Source organism: Periophthalmus magnuspinnatus, chromosome 3 (assembly GCF_009829125.3).
Source record: "Periophthalmus magnuspinnatus isolate fPerMag1 chromosome 3, fPerMag1.2.pri, whole genome shotgun sequence".
NCBI lineage: Eukaryota > Metazoa > Chordata > Actinopteri > Gobiiformes > Gobiidae > Periophthalmus > Periophthalmus magnuspinnatus.
Genome location: NC_047128.1, coordinates 30,048,036 through 30,066,040, shown reverse-complemented (window position 1 = coordinate 30,066,040; position 18,005 = coordinate 30,048,036). Strand labels below are relative to the sequence as shown.

Genomic DNA, 18,005 nt, shown 5'->3' with positions numbered 1-18,005 from the left:
ATTGGTATAGGACTTCTATGATTATGTGATGGGGCATGTCCCATAGTGAGACATCTCATTCATGCTACTCAGAAAATCGGGGTTATGAGAGTAACCTAAAGTTTGGTTTGTCTTTCAGATTACACAGAAAGACCCGGGATTGCAGACATCCATGTTCTCTGTCTACATATGGCCCAAAAATTTGTTTAGCATTATTATTTCAGTCATCTCTCAGGTACTAAGGCAATCAGATGTATTAGATGATTTATGCAGAGTTTGCATAAATTTGATGTAAATCTAATCACAATTGCAATTCTTGTCTGAAAAATGTATATTCAATCTTTTTCCTGTAATTTTTCAGAGCTAAGTCATATTGGACATCTCACACCACAGCTCAGAGGTTGACCTGATATTTGCTTTCTTCCTATTTAATAAACCTATGCATTATGCTGATTTTGAGATTAATCCAAATAAAATGGGTCCTTGCACGTTGCGGTTGGGCTGTGGCTTACAGGAAGAATTATTGGGAACAAATTGAAAGTGCGTGTGTTAGCTGTACAGTTGACGGGCTCTCTGCTACATTTACTTAAAGCTGTGATAATAAACTGTTTTATCATTGGCCTGCTGATCAATATTGTGGCTTTTTAAGGTTTAATATTTCAATGGTATTGATCATTTTAACAAGTGCATATGTGGTTGGCCTTGACTTGACTGCTGTTTGAAAGTGTGCCTGTCTATATGTTTTCTATAGCATGTTTTTCAAGTTTGATGTATGCCTGTGGAATACCTTATAGTCTGATTTGAATTCTTAAACAGTTTGTGATCTCTCCATCTTATCTAGTTACAAATACAATTAAATGGACTCACTTAAGTGTATTACTTTTTCCCATAGATTTTAAAAAAGGTGGACATTTGATAATTAAACACATTTTTTGTAGCTTTGAGACTTTAGTTGAAGTTGGTTTGCCGTATCCTTCCTTCTGCCTGTGCTTTGCTAATGCTACCACTCACACTGTTTATCTATGAATATCTCTCCGCTTCACATCCCCCAAAGAGATGATGGTTTGAATCTTGTTTTCTGATTGATTAGTACCAGGGCAGCCCTTATACAAAGTACCAAGTGTTCTCACAGCATTTCTGCATTTCTCCACACTATGGGAAAGTTCACACTGGATGGGAAATATGTCAAGTTCCATGTCAGACTGTTGCAAATCAGTTAATACCCATATCTGTTGGTCTAAAATTGAACAGAAATGGCGGATGTGTGTCTAACTAATCAGATCAGTATCTTCTTAAGTCTTGTGTGAACTTTTAACCTTGAGATGAATTGGCCTTTAACCTTACTTTCTTTAAACCAACATTTTAAAAATCTCCTTTAAGCATTTACAAGGATATATTTTATGCTCTCAAACACAATACATATATTTCAGAATGGTTTAGCTTGAAGCATACACGTTTTGCAATGTATAAATTGAGGTTGCATGATCTGAGATAAAGATAATTTCAATAACTGTAATTTGTGCTGAAGAAGCAGCAAAACATCTTCACTCCTACAACTTTTTGACCAGTTCACAGATTTTATATTTTTCTTTTATTATGATTTCTATTGTGATAACGATATTATTGCAATACTTGAATATACTTCAATTTACAAGACAAACATAAAACAAAAAAATAAAATAAAATAAATAAATAACAGAGATTATACTAAGCTACAATAGTGAATGAAAATTAAGAATAAAATTGTACTTTTTTACCTTTAGATGCTTTAAAAAAAATAATTTTTATCATATGTCACAGTATATTTATTTCCTTTTTCTTTCTTTGATTATTGCCTTAGTCAGTATTGCAATATCAGTATTTTAGCTGTATATTGTGTGTGTAAATGAAATAGTTCTCTCAAAGCTGCGTTCATAAGAAAATACCTTTATTGTAATTGAAATGGCTGTAGTTCTTTTTTTCTCCTGGCATTTAGCGGAAACCTGGGCGCTCCTCTTTCTGATAATATCACTCATATAAATTGCAGCGTGACATTTAGGCTCCATTGTCAAAACTGTTGTGAGAAGATATAGAAATAGATAATGTTGTGATCTCCCGTTCTCTCTGTGAATGTTTGAGTGAAATGATGCCAGCCCCCCCATGCTGACTGTTAATTGGCGGGAGACTGGGAGCGTCCTGCTGCGTCTTCACTGCTTGCCTTTGCTTTGCCACCCCGCCAGGTTCCTCACCAACACAAGGCACAACCCTGTAATTAACCTACAGCTAATTAACTTCTTCTAATTACACCAGCATGCTGTTTCCATTGCGCCCCTCTGAAAGTTAGCATAGTCAATCTCAGAGGAGGCTCCTATCTCACCAGTTTATCAGACTATCTGTGTACTTATAACACCCAGTTTTGCCCTGATGTTTTCTTCCCTATCCAAATCACTTTTCTTCCGTTATGCAACACTGAAATGGATTAGCAGAATTAGATGGTGTTGCGTAAAGGGTAAAATCATTTTCAAGGTTCTATTTCAAGTCTATTAACAAAAGAGCCAATTGATAGTGAGTACAAACAAATCAATTTTAGCTCCGGCCATTGTTGCTTGTGCGAAATGGTTACTAAATTGAACGCTGTACAACATAAACAATCAGTGTTTTGTCTTCTGGGTATTTGTGTTCATATTCTAATCAGCCAGGATTGTTTTAGATGTTGCCAGTTTTGCTTTTCCTCCTGGGCAGTTTTATTTAGTATTTAGAAATCTGATCTTTCCTACATCCCTTTGGTTTGCAGTGCAGAGATAAAGAAGCTGTAGTTGCTGCTATGTTTGTGCAACTTTGTTTTATGAATTTTTTCCTCATCAAACAAGAGCTATCCACAAAAGAAAGTGCAAATTCATTGCAGAAAAAAACCCCTGAATGACTGATATAAATCAAATGCACCTTATTGCCTTGTTTCAGATGACACCACAACATTCTATGCGCTAATAATATTTAATACAGGGGACTAACATTAATATTGTTAAAATGCTGTTTTTTGTTGAAATACAGGTGCAATATTTGAGCATTTTCATGGCAAAGTACAATGTTATCATTAGCAAAAACTGCACAATAAAGTCTACCTTATCATACCTTTCAAATTTGTGCAGGATGTGAATAATTTTGGACAGTATCTGGTAGAAATAGCATCTTAGTAGTGACTGTGCCTTTTTACTCACACACTTGTAAACACACAGGCCAGTCCCCTCCCTCCTTCTCTCTCTCTCTCCGCCTCAGAGTCAACACAGCCATGGCTATTTCTGTTGCGCAGACTGATAGCTCCTACTGAAGATCATTGATTTTACGGGAAGCCCTGTTTACAGGCTGAGTGCCATCGACCTGAGGTGACTTTTGCCTCCTGCTGCTCAAGCACTACTGTAGCTCCTGTACGTCTGCATTAGCACAATAGGTAAAGATGATATATGCAATCATCAACAATACTGCTCTTTTTACTTAGATTCAATTACAAACTTGAATCGTATCAATGTTTACAATGCTCTGTAGAGATAAAGAGAGCGAGATATGCCCTCAATAAACTATCTTGTCTACAGGTAAATTAAGATTCCCTTTTGTGCATTTGCATTTGGTCCTGGATACTTTTTATACAATATAGAAAAATAATACAGAAATATGCTTATTTGTGGAATAAAAATGGCATGTAAAAATGCTCGCAGTGAAGTTTTTAAAATTTGCATATTGTCGGTTTTGTTGTGTTGTGACTTTTTCATGTGATAATAGTTTTAGATGAGATTTTAGCAAGATTAAACAAAAGCTCTTTTCTCTGGCCTGGATAATATAATTGATGTCAAACTCTGAATGGCCATGTTTCTTTTTTCAATAATAATAAATAATAATAATGTTACATATTGCTTTACCAGATGTCACTTTTACAATTTTGTGCATTATTCATTCATTTCATACTTGATGGTAATATATTATTGTAGCCACAGCTGCCCTGGGGTAGATGGAGGGAAGCAAGACCGCCACTTTGCTCCGGTTCTCCGACCACCATCGATCACTTACCCTCACACCACATCCGTACTATTACTATTATTTACCCAAATAAGATATTGTTTATTTTCTCTAAGTGCATCATTGACTTATGCTAATGAGAACAACAAATGCTTGCCTTTATTGATAGTTAATTGTAACAAAACTCTGAGATAAACCTGGGTCTCACTCCGCCTCAGGACTACAATGGTTCTCCCATCAATGAGCATGTCCCTAGTGCAACATCAAAAGCCTTCTCCTGCTTTATCAATAAGAACCCTTCCTTCCCACATCTTCCTGTAACTTGCTTAGCGTTCACACCATTGATTTTCCAATAAGCACCCCGTACCCTGCGGTGGCTGGCCTGGTTCTGTGATGTCTCCCAGACGAAACACAGATGAGCAACATCACTGAGGGACACTATAAACTAAGGCCGCCTGTATTGTTAAGGGGCCTCTAGGCGTATTAAGAATTAAATTTTTTTTTCAGGTGTTATTCTCTGACTGCCAATGTGGTAGGGGAGAGGCAAAGATCCACATCATATCTAGTGCCTAGTTAGTTGGAGTTGTGATAGAGCTGTAATCATCCCCAAAAGAGAGGGGTCCTCCTAAGGTTTGACCAAACCCGGGATGAAAGTGATGAAACTCGCCTGTAATCAGATTAGTACTGTGTTTCATTTTGATCCCTATCCTTACAAATCAACATCTCTAACAGGTATCCATTCACTGAAGTATGAATTGTATCTACTCTTATGTAGTTTTGTTAAAGGAGCACTATGTAACTTTTCTAGTGGTCTCCTGGGTATTATTGCTTTGCAGAATGTTTCACAGAATGGCATTAAACTTATGTGTACTGTTTGTATTAAATTTCAGCTGTCTTAATGCAATAAAAGGTATAAATTCTTATTGTGAGAGGGATTGCTTCTTTGAAAATCTGACCCATAACTTCACCTGGTGGCTTTACCTGCTTGTTTCCATGGAGATAGATAAGTTTAATGCCATATTGTTGAACATTTCAGGCAAAGCAGTAACATCTCCATGGAGACAAACAGCTGGACGACCCTTCACCAGTAAAGTTAAATAGTTCTAAAGCACTAATCAATCATGCTACTGTCATTAGGGATTTTGTTAAGCCATATTGTTTTTGTTTTCCCATGTCGTTCAGGCTGGTTTTGGCAACATATTACCTTAGTGGTTGAATAACAAGGTTGCTTTATTTACTTTCCTATAGCATCTCCTTGTCTATGTCCTGTACTAGCTCAGTCCTTTCAGGTTATTAAAGCTCTAAACAGGTGTGACTGAGCCAGGCAGACCTCGGAGAGACAAACAGTGTTATATCAGCCGGGCCCATCTGCGACTTGCCGACTCCAGACAATCCCATTGCTCATCAGTAACCGCTGCAGGTTATTGAATTACACCATCTTGATTTTAAAGGGCAATCCTGTTTTCTGTAAGCAGTGGACACGGCGCTCTGAGCTCCAGTCTGCAGGCATTATGTGATCCTGTCTGCCACTAATTGTTGAAGGTATATTTTATAGGGATAGGGATAGGGGTAGCAGAGCAGGAGAAGGGAAACTTTTCAGGTCATGTGTGAGAAGAAATGTTAATGACTTCTTGCATGTGGGCCCAGTGTGTCAGGCCTGGTCGGGACAGGCACTGGAATCTAGAGGAGGAGTCGATGCTGCAGATTACACGAACAAAGTGTCAGTCACTACTGTGCTTAGACAAGACACTTAAAATCACTGTGCTTACTGGGACAAACCTAAACAAAAGCCAATACTGTTGCATGTTTGTTTAATCTGACTGCTTCCACTTATTTATTGATCTATTCGGTAACACTTTATAATAAATATCCCTTTAATAGTCTTAATAAAACATGAGCAAATAGTTTATTCAAAGTGATTCATGATTCAGCAACTGCATAATACCCTAACCCTAACTCCTAATCCCTTATTTAAATAGTTACTTGTATTGTTTTGGTCAGCAGTTGTGTGAAATTCAGTAGTTTTGCTAAAATCAGTCTACGATGATTTATTTATTTTCCATTACAACATAAGGTTGAGTAATCCTTATGAGCTGCAGTGCTGAAAGAGCTCTTCATCAGACATTCATGAAGAAGCATGCAGACATTATCAATCTCCCCTCTGCCTCACAGCTTAATATGTGACGGTGTGTGGGGGTAGACTCTATTCTGATCACAGCTGAAATTTGCATCTCTAAGTAAATAAGTAAATAAATCAAGTGGGTGCAGTGAATGTGCTAATCAGCTGAAACATGGCAGCGAGCGTGGTGCCGGGAAACTTTGCTCATGTAATATTCAGCACTAGCAGGTTAAAGGGCAGGCCGGAGTTATTGGTTTCAGCCCGATTGCCCCCTTTAATCAATGCTGGCTGCATCCCTTTAATAAAATTATTAGCTCAGCAGTATCTAGTGCTATCATTTTATCTCTTCTGCGCTCTAAATTGCTGCCTGTGTTGGGCCGCTCAGATGCTCGGGGCATGGCCAGGCTCCCGAATGCTCAGCTCCCATTTATTATTTCAGAGGCTAAAAGATGGCTGAAGCGTTTGAGTGTGGAGGTTATTGGATGTTGAATACACAGCTGTAGTGAGGTACCCACTAAGCTAACGCATTTTAGGCAAACTAAAAATTCTTGTATGGTTTGTCTCATCTTTTCTTGATAGTTACTTTTACTCTAACTGTATGCAGAGTTTAAAAAGCAATAGTATGAAGGTTTCATGTTTTTGTTGGTTATGTAAATGTACCACACACTGATGGGTGGTTTTTCAGTGTCTAATTATCTCTCAACGAATCTATTTGATCCATTAAGTTAGCCTGTTTCTCTCTTTCTGACTGCGAGTTAATTAAAAACGGATGTAGGATCTGCAGAATATAAGATTAGGGGTGTTGTTTGGAAGGTGAAGATAAAAGATGATACCTTCTTGATATGGCAGGCAGATGAATCATGGATGGCTTATTAGTGCTTGTCTCAGGTATTGTGTTTAAGTGCCTAATCTACTGTAATGAGCGCCATGTCATTTTTCCAATTATATCTCATACTTTTGTCTTTCACCCTATGTGCCATGCATCTAGGTTGAATCTTTTAATGCTTTTATACTGGTCTTTTTATTTTCCATTATAACCGTAATAATCATCATATCATATATTTCTCTCACTGTCATTATCTGTGTGTATTTTTACTTAATGTCTCCAAACAATAATCTTACCTACAGAGCAATAATACATTTTCTTTTACTTTGTGTCTTCACAGGCCTGGATGCGATGAACGCCTCATGTAGGCATCAGCATGGACAGCTGTGAGTCTCCCGTAGTTTCTGGGACAGACAATGGGCTTGGCTCCTCCCAGCAGCAGAAACCACCACAGCCCTGGAACGATCACTCTAGCTCACAGGTCCCTTGTACCAACCAGGCCCCTTCCCTGGACCCTCTGTCCATTCCCAGTCCATACTCTTCTCTTGGCCAAAACTCCAGTGCACCTCATGAAGGGGTGAGAGAGCAGCCAAAGCAGACATCACCACTCACCCAGCTGGACAGCTCTGCCACAGGTCAACTGGGCTCCAGAAGAGAGGGCCTCGAGGAGGAGGAGGAGCAGGAGGGAGTGAGCTGTGGAGAGGAGGAAGACTTAGAGGACTTGGATGAAATGGAGATTGACAGCTGTTTTCCAAGTCTTCAGCCCTTTCCTGGGGTTACAATGGCTCCAAGGGGAGGAGGGGGCATACCCTCTCTGCTGCGTCACCAGGCCACAAGACATCAGGGAGCCCCTGAAAGTGGAAGTGAAGGAGAGGAAGAAGATGAAGAGGAGAGTAGTGATGTGGAGAACTTGGCCGGAGAGATAGTCTACCAGCCAGATGGCTCAGCCTACATAGTAGAGAGCCTGAGTCAGTTGATCCAAAGTGGTGGGGGTATGGTACCAGGCCTACTCCCTACAAACTCTCTCAGCAGTGGGGGGAAAGCAGGGGAACCTGCAGGGACAGTCTACCCTCAGATCATCAATACGTTTCACATAGCCTCATCATTTGGGAAGTGGTTTGGTAACTCAGACCAAGGATTCCCCAATACCTCAACCATGGCAGGCCTCAGCCCTGTTCTGCACAGTTTTCGTGTTTTTGATGTGCGGCACAAAAGCAACAAGGATTACCTAAACAGCGATGGGTCTGCCAAGAAGTCATGTGTATCCAAAGATGTTCCCAACAACGTGGATTTCTCCAAATTTGATGGGTTGGCCCTTTATGGCAAGGGCAAACCTATTCTCATGTGTTTTCTCTGCAAGCTGTCCTTTGGTTATGCACGTTCCTTTGCCACACATGCTGTTCATGATCATCGCATGACACTGTGTGAGGAGGAGCGGCGGCTACTGGGGGACAAGCATGCATCTGCCATTATCCAGGGCATAGGGAAGGATAAGGAACCTCTCATTAGTTTCCTGGAACCAAAAAATAAAAGTACTCCTCTGCCACCTAACCTGCTCCCCATTAACTCTGGTCAGAGCTTCTATGGGACCTTCAGTGGTGTCCATCTGGAGCCTGGCAGCAGCAGTGCAGGTAGCGAGGGTGTCCTGAACAAAGACTCTGAATCTGGCCTTGAGCAACAGCAGCAACCACAAACAGCACTCAGCTCCGTCCTCTCGCTTGGCGGGCTCAGTGTTCCCAAAGCATCCACTCTTACCTCATCCCCAGGCTCTGCCAAAGACTCCAGTTCCCTACAGGTAGGGAGAACAGAGGAGCCTGGGGGGAAAGAGTTGGCTTGCAAAGGTGAGGATGGGGGAAAGGAACAACATGAAAGTAGGGCCCACCTCCTGAGTCGGACTGGAGGCTCAGAAGAGGTGGAGGATGTGTTATTTAGAGAAGAGGAAGAGGAGGTGGCCTGTGGTGGTAACAGTAGCAGCGGTGAAGCAGGGGAACCAGCTGTCTCAAACCAAAGCATTTCCAAATCTCCTTTATTAATGCCTAGTAGCGCTCTCCAGCCTTCTGCCTGCACCTCTGCAGTCAGTTCCACACTCAGCAGCAAAGCCCTTGCTTCCACTTCCTCTTCTGTCAAGGACGAGGGCTCAGCTGCAGACGGTGGAGGGAGGACCTCGGAGCTCCCTCTGAGCTTTAACTGCCAAGGGTCCTCTGGCTCTATGGCAACGGCGGCAAATGCCGTCAGACGAAGTGAGGATGACACTGCTGGCACTCCCTCCTCACCTCTGTCCTCCAATGCTGCTGCTGATGAAAGTGCCAATCAAGATAGTGCCACAGCTCCAGAACCAAATGATTGCCCGGCCGAGGGAGAGGAGGAGAATGGCTCTCTTCTGCTTCATCACCACATGCACCACCACCTCCATGCCTCGTCTCACAGCCACACCCACCCTCTCACAGGGGGCCCCTGTGACCTCTCTGTCCTCAGTGAGTGCTCACAGAACCATGGGAGTGGAGTTGGTGGAAGCAGCGGGGTAGAGTGCCCCAAATGTGACACAGTTCTTGGCTCATCGCGGTCCTTGGGTGGTCACATGACAATGATGCACTCACGAAACTCATGTAAGACACTAAAATGTCCCAAATGTAACTGGCATTACAAGTACCAGCAGACGTTGGAGGCCCACATGAAAGAGAAGCACCCAGATTCTGGAGGTTCCTGCATGTACTGCAGCAGTGGTCAGAGCCACCCGCGTCTGGCCCGAGGGGAGAGCTACACCTGTGGGTACAAGCCCTTCCGCTGTGAGGTAAGACATCGCTCTACCTGCACTCTCTTTTGTTTTTTACACCTCCATGTTGTATTAATTTAATTTAACCTTCACTTTAACAGACAAAACATTAACAACAAATTCTTACTGATGTCTCACTGTCTAATCTAACAGTTTGTTAAAATCTTTCATCAGGTTTGTAACTACTCAACCACCACAAAGGGTAACCTCAGTATCCACATGCAGTCGGACAAGCATCTGAATAACATGCAGTCACTGCAGAATGGAGGCTCCATTGGCTCTGCACAGGAGCAGGTGTTCGGGCATGCTCCAGGAGGTGTGGTGGCTGTGCCATCGGTGACACAAGCCAGCAGCCATCATCCTCCTCACCACCACCCCACTCAGTCCTCCAGCCACATGGGAGGGCAGTGTGGTGCTCCTTCACCCACCAAGCTGAAAAACAAGCCCACGTGGAGGTGCGAAGTGTGCGACTATGAAACCAATGTTGCACGGAACCTTCGTATCCACATGACAAGTGAGAAGCACATGCACAACATGATGCTGCTCCAGCAGAACGTCACACAGATGCAACATGGCCGCCTCGGGCTTGGAGCCATGCCTTCACCGTCTGAGGCTGAACTCTACCAGTACTACCTGAGCCAGAACATGAGCCTCCCACCGGGACTCAAGATAGACCCTGCTGGAGCAGAGGCACAATTTCTGATGGGGGGCTTTCATCTGGACCCTAATATGGCTGCCTTGGCTCCTGCACTTGGTAAGAAATAAGTAACTGTTAATAAGTATTTTTTTAATTTTTATATACAATATTATATATATATATATATATATATATTTTTTTACATTTATATTATATATTATATATTATATTATATTATATATACAATATTATATATATATATATATATATATATATATATATATATATAAAAAATCATGGAAATAAAGAAGAAACATACTTTTGGTAGTATAATGATACATAAGCACAGAAGGCCAGTATGACAAATGTCCATAGCAATAACTACTGTAGGGTCATCTCTCATTATGGACCTACATAGTGGAAATATTGGCCTACATTTGTATCCCACACAGTAAAGTAAATCTGTAAATGATTCTGCAGTTCAATCATATTTCTTGGAGAAAGTTGTAAGAACTGCATTTGGCAGCAATACTTTTTGGCGCTATAACTATGTATTATTCAACCTGAATGCTCAGACTGGCACTGAAAGATAAAAAGGTTATTTGCCTAAATGTTGTTTTTTGAAACATTAAAATGAACAAGCATCCTGTTGTCCCATCACTTCACCATTCTTTTGCTGTCTGAAGACTACATGCTATATTTGCTACTTGCTTCCAAATATATAATGTATAACGTGTGCAGCATCATCAATATTGATATAGTAGAATATAACAAATTTTTATCTGTAATTTGTTCCAGTAGGAGGAGATATTCCTATGGATGTCCGATTGGGTGGAGGGCAGTTGGTGTCTGAGGAGTTGATGACTTTGGGAGAGAGTCTGTCCCAGACCAGCGACCCTTCCCTGAAGCTTTTTCAGTGTGCTGTGTGTAACCGCTTCACTACCGACAACCTGGAGGTGCTGGGCCTGCACATGGGAGCTGAACGCAGCCTGCCTGAGGAGGAGTGGAGGGCTGTGGTGGGAGACTCACACCAGTGCAAGTTGTGCCACTACACTACCCAGCTCAAGGCCAACTTTCAGCTGCACTGCAAGACAGACAAGCATGTTCAGAAGTATCAGCTGGTGGCACACATTAAAGAAGGAGGCAAAGGCAACGAGTGGCGCCTCAAGTGTGTGGCCATTGGAAATCCAGTTCACTTGAAGTGCAATGCCTGTGACTACTACACCAACAGTCTGGAGAAGCTGAGGATGCATACTGTCAACTCCCGACATGAAGCTAGCCTCAAACTCTATAAGGTTGGTGTAAAAACACAGTGCTATTCCCTCCCTTTAGCTTTATTCACTGCCATTACCAATAATCTGTCAAGCTTGCAAGGCAAATACGAAGTATTTTTACAATTATTTTTCTCTTATGAAACCTTGCACATTGCATATATACTAGTGATAGTGCTTGTTTGCTGTTACTGTTCGCTGGTTGTAACTTTTAGTTCATATTGAAGCCACACCAGATAGTGGTAGAGGAAACTGGTTTGGCTGCGATGGCTGAACCAGTAGAGACGAATAAAGAAGTGTGAGGAGACAGAGGTTTGGTGCTAATACTCCTCGGAGCGGGAAAGGCTGAATCGTTCTCGACAGCCGTATTGATTTTTGCTGGACTTGGAGCTTCACCTTCTCCTCTAATCATTCCATAATAGCCAATGGATGAACACTCACCGAACAAATGGCCATAAATCTAACAGGCCTGATTCCACTTAGGTATCTATCCTATGTGTCTGTGGCTTTAGCCACTCTACACTTAACCTAATCTGGCATAGCTGTGCACACCAGCACATTGACCCACAGACACAGTAATAAAACATAGCCCTTCTATTATACATACACTGCTATTAGGAAATAATTATAGCTGCAAGCATTCCCTCCTGGCATTGCATACTGTCATTGAATCTTTGGCCAAGAGATTTCACCCACCATATCTGTATGAATACAGATGTGTTTACTAGAGAGCATTACTCCTTGTTAAATAAAGTAAAAACATTTACATGTATGAATACCAAACAAATTAAACCATTGAATCATGTCATTTTAAGACCAAATTAGTCCCACTTCAAAATGCACAGGATAGCTTTAAAGACAAGAGGATATTTAATTAAAGCAAAGAGGATATTTGTTTGAGTAATGTGCTGGCGTAATTACAGTGTTTTCTCCAGACTGGAGCTGGGCTGAAGTGATTCATTTAAACTCACTTAAAAAGGCTATTTGAAAGTCATCCAACAATGTGAGTACTTCTGCTCTCTAGTGGCATCTTTGCACTTGGGCTTTATGCAGCAGATATTTTTTATTGTGTGAAAACTGACAAGACAAAGGAGCTTCTAGAGAATATTTCAGACAGAGTATTAAGATATAGTCAGATCAGTATACAGTATGTGTGAATAGTCAGTTGTACTAGCAGCAAGTATACTATGGTATTAAACTCTTGGCCTGAGGAGCTGTACTGATCCTGGCCCACATTCCAATGACAGTACCACCAGCCTGAAATAGACAGGCTCTGACACTCTCTTACTGCTCCTCACACCTATCAAAGCGCTTATTGGTCTCCCAGGGTAAATACAGCGTAGACAGTAGCCCATTTACGTTTTATGATCTGTGCGTACCACTGTAAGCTGTAAGCCTAAAATGCAGAAGACACTCTCTTTTTGAAGACAGCAGACATATGTCACACTGCTGCTCAGGCAGAGGGGATTAAATATGTACAACACATCCAGGCATGATCATTTTTTATGACTTAAGCCTCTTAAGATGGCTCCATATTTCTTAAAACCAATTGATCTTGTGACTAAGAGCGTGTTCATTTGTCCAGAAGTTACCTGCTCACTCAGCCTCAGAACAGTAAGGCCTTTATGCCCTCTGCCGTATAGACAGGCTTCAAAAACAAAGATGTACAGTGGTTGACAAGAATTATGTCAGCCTTTTATGACTCTCAAATGTGATTAGCAGACAACAAATATATATTTGTGAGGTCTCTTGGCTGCGCAGACTCCCCACATCGTTAGAGTCTGTGCACTGTGTTGGATTTACTATTCTGGTAAAGATACTGACAGCCAGAAGTCCACAGTGGGCCACAAGACCATAAACAAACTTTGAATATTATGCAAAGTACAAAAACAGGAAAAATCATCATTAAAGTATTACTCTCACAAAAAATAAATCTGAAACAAATGGCACCATTTGAACCTTTTTCAGGGGAAAATAAATCATTGAGTCAGCAAACACAGCGTCAGATGTGGGAGATGCTAGGGACACTTCACCCAAATCAAACTGGTTTGCATTAAATAGAGCCTTTGTGTGCACAGCTCCATATAAATTGGAGTCTGTAATTACAGGAATTAAAAAGGAAGGTTTAAACTGAGGGCTAAGCTGGATGGGATAATTTGAGAGTCTGTGGTATGTGGTCCATATTAGGGCTTTCTAAAAATATCACCCCAACTACCCCGCATGCTGGAATGTTCCGAAAGACTACTGAAGATCCAGCGAGGCGTCCCGGCGGCATGAACCTCTGTAACCTATGTCTTCTCCCGTTTACTGAGAAATATACAGTTTTAACTTCCAAACAAAATACCAGTAGAATAATGACATGTCTTGGGGCTCACCTGGACCCAGGTGTGGCTGCAGCACAGTTCAGGATGCTAAGTGGTGTTCCTCTCTCACCTCATTGGCTGCCTCCACTGTATCTGTGAAAACAAAAAAGCCATTCTAATTTGATATAGATACAGCATGTACATAGTTCATTGTTATGTAGATAGCGTATTGTGTGAACAGTAGCTTTTTGTCTGCTTATGCTGCTGAGATGAGTGGAACTAGTCCAACGGGCCTGTTATATGCAGACATAATGGGTGGGGTTTAGGCCCAGCCACAGGCCTCCGCTTCCAGTCAGGGGTTAGGCAAAGGGGAGGAGCTCAGCCTTGGGGTTAGCTGGCTACCTTCCTCGTCTCAGGGGCCGGTGCAATCGGCGGTAATTGAGATTGATTGGATGTTATTTTTCCTCTTGCAAATGTAGTCCATTAGCTTGGCACATGCATAATCAGTTTAGAGCACAGTTAGCCGAATGTAATCATGTTCCTCGGTGTCTGCTAGCACAAAATCCACTCCAGATGCCGCTTGGCAATGGAAGGAGAGGAAGAAAGTGCCGTCACTATCAGACAGAGAATCTTTAACCGAGAAAAGTCCTCACACCCTGGAGCTGCACACACAAACTTTTCACATGTTGGCTGCATGCAGTGTCTTCATCTCTCTCAACACATTTGATCCCACATGGTTTTATCTATCCTGATTCCTGACATACACAGGGTCATTACACAACATTTCAGATAGACTTGCACTATTTTCCCCTTCAGTGCAATCCAAAAGAATCAGTTAACATGGAAGAACAAAAAATCTCATCCTCACCACAGAGAGAATAATCACAATGAAACCTAATCGAGGTGGAAGGGCTGTGATGTGAATGAGAGGATTAGTGGTTACATTAAAACACATTAGGGTATTTTACTGATGATGCTATTCAGCAAAACAACCCGCTTCTCAGATACAGGAATGCTTGCCCCATTGACCTCTTCCCATTAATGACTATAAGTACTAGGATTGACTCCATTGCTCTTGGACAGTATACACTGGTGCACTAAGGGCTGGGTCAGAACCATCATGTATCATGCTGCAATTAAGTTCCCGTACATTTAAATCAGATGAGGCTTTACCCATTTTCAGATGATATATGATTTATGCCTGTTATACAATAAGTAAGGTATAATCAGTGGATCCTAATGGGTTCAAACTTTGAGAAACAGAACAAGCCGTGCCATCTTAAAGCAAAATATAATGATAATACTTTATACTGGGAGGCAGAACAAATTGATGGTGATAACTGATGACAAAAGGAATAGAAAGATATGGAGGAGCACATATAAAGTGACTGTGTGCAAGATTTTGTATTGGATGTTAAGTCATTAAACGAAATATATGCAAATGAAAAAGTTACATATTGAAATGAAAGGCTAGTTCCAGATTTCCAGATGATTGCATGTTGTTTTTAGTTACATTTGGCATCATATCATAGCTGATTTTTGGGAACTGAGGTTGTAAAATTGTGCCAGGTAAAAAGGAGGTCCAGTGGGCGCCAGACTCCCCATCAGACATGTTTAAGAAGTGGACAGGGATGGAGGCTGCAGCAGCAGAATGAGAAGGGGCGACAGGAGGGTTGGGTGAATAGATACTCTGCTAATTATCATGGCTGGCCTATGATTGTTCAGTAATAGTGCTCAGTGGGAAAGGTTGCAGCAATTCCAGGAAGGGCTGAGCTCTGATTTACTGGTACTACCGCTCTAATAAAGCGCTTGCAGCACATCCTGGGAGACAGCCCATTCTCTCCTCTCACATGCACCAGCGTGTTAATGCACATACACACAGAGCCGAGCAGGCCTGCCTCTCAAGTGCCACATGACAGCAGGCATCTGAACTCCATCAATTACATCATTTATTAATCGCCGTTTATACACATTTTGATCAAAACTTTCACTTTGCATGTGATCAAAAACTGACATCACTCATAAGAAGAGCTAAGTCTCCATAGGCCTCTGTAACACCTACTCAGTTCTGTCACCTAATCCAACTTTCCTTTGTGCTGTAGAATTTGCCTGTGGGAAGTTGTATGCTCTAACCCATGTCAAACACATTAGAGCTACGTAGAGTGGTGAGTGGAAGAAGAAAGAATAGAATGTAACAATACAGAGAGGAGGTCTGTGAGGGGGCAGAGGGGCTCACTGTTTGGCAGTGTGCAAGAATTTCACAACTTTTGCTTTTTACCTCTGGAGAAGACTGAGGGAAGATCCCAATGCTCCGACCTGTAACACAGCTGCAGCAGCTTTGAGGGTTGGTCTGACGTGTGACACCAAAAAGAATAGGGAGGAGTATGGTATTTGTACATTTGAGAAAACTGAGTATAATGCAGGGATTTAATGCTTACAGCGGTCACAAGGCAGTGCTTTTGTCTCTCTCCAGGCACATTTATCTGTGCCTGGACACGGACAAAAGTGACCCCAGAAACAAAAGCATCCAGAATGTATTCACTAGTAAAGGAGCTATTGTCGTTTAAACATACCAATGAACTAACAGTATGTTCTGCTTTTATTTTCACTTGATGTTTTAGAATACAGTTCAATCACATATGATTCTACTTTGATATTAGGCCCATGATTATTTGTTATTAGCTGACTATTTCTGTGAACACATGTATTTGGCATTCAAACTTTAGTAAAATTAGTGTCCATGTAGGTTCCAGATCACCTGAGCACAAAGTCATTAATTAACTCACGAATACTGATGTAAAGAACAAACATGATAAAGTACAGAATACTAGACATTTATGGCTACATTCTATAGGCCAATACAGGTTAAAGTTATTGGAAGCAGGAAAAATACATACAATTGGTGCTCAGATTTTTTGTGTGATCATGGATCTAAATCACTACTATGTTGTGGATTTTCCTCTTGATAATGAAATGCCATCAGTGCAGAAACTACCTTCAGTAATTCAGTGATTATAACACTGTGGAATATGAAAACTGCTACAGTTTCTGGAGGAAGTTATCTTTATATTTGGTGACTGTGCCAACTTGAGTTGAGAATATCTGTGCTGGGGACTATTTTGTGGGCCACATGTTTTATGTGATGTCTATAGACTTAGAGGCCTCTTCTTTAGTGGTGCAGCAGAATAGCCCTTTCACAGCACTATGTTCATCCGTGTTTTGCCTAATTGCTATGTGCTGGAGTCTGGGCTAGAACCGGGAGTTATAAATCTATCAGCATTGTGCAGACAATGATTTCTCCAGATGTAGCCGAGAAAGGTTTCATCCTTTTGTAATTAAGTGGAGCAGCCCAGGGTGTCATGTGTTTTTATTGGAGCCTCTGGTAAAGATCATTTTGCACCTTGTTTTCTCATCATAGTTTTTATTGAATACAACGACTAGTTAAGATGGAAAGATTACAATATAAAAGCTGCAGAGACGTGAACGTCTTGTTTAAATGATTGTATGGAAATGACTTGGCAGTGATGTAAGAGACATTGATGAGGGAGTGTGGGTTGGAGCCGCAAAGGGGAACGAGGCAAAGTCTTGGAAACAAAGCAATTACATAGTAGCTTAGATGAAGAATATGGGGAGAAAAGTTCCTTTTTAACCCGAGGAATGTTCCCAAATGTTATCTTTCCCACGGGTACTGTCTTCTACACCTGTGTTCTACTTTAAACTCGCTGCAGGAGCTGAGCGAGGGGGAGGAAGCGGGAGGAAAGTGATAGTGAGTGTGTGTGAGAGAGACAGCTTTAAGAGTTAGGGACAAGAATGCTCTTGAGCTTTTCAAGGGCACAGATACTTTATGGCCTGTGCATTCCTCCATGACAAACTGATGCCCAGAATAGACAGAGTGGTCCTCACCTTCACCTCTGCTGCTCCTTTATGTGGCAACCTCAGGGTTAGTCCGTCTGAGGACTTTTTACAAGGCAGAGTTGCTGAAAGCAAACCATTGAAGTTTTGGCTCTTGTTCTCTGTAAGCACTTCCACACATTTGTGGCTTATGAAGTTCTTTTTCAATCCCATGTTCATTTACAAAGACCCTGAGCCTCACAGATCTCCTCAGAT

At 41.6% G+C, this 18,005-nt stretch overlaps 1 protein-coding gene across 3 annotated transcripts in view; it reads left to right on the top strand.

Annotated features, from left to right (window-relative positions):
• zfhx3b (zinc finger homeobox 3b) overlaps positions 1-18,005 on the top strand; it is a 107,002-nt gene that overhangs the window by 30,066 nt on the left and 58,931 nt on the right. For 2 of the 3 annotated variants that reach the window (XM_055229055.1, XM_033991719.2), the window contains exons 2-4: positions 7,255-9,705; positions 9,862-10,441; positions 11,123-11,619. In XM_055229055.1, the coding sequence (XP_055085030.1) occupies positions 7,291-9,705; positions 9,862-10,441; positions 11,123-11,619 (3,492 nt within the window). In that variant the 5' untranslated portion in view covers positions 7,255-7,290. The remainder of the gene's footprint in view (positions 1-7,254; positions 9,706-9,861; positions 10,442-11,122; positions 11,620-18,005) is intronic. The other variant, XM_055229049.1, reaches the window with a different exon arrangement.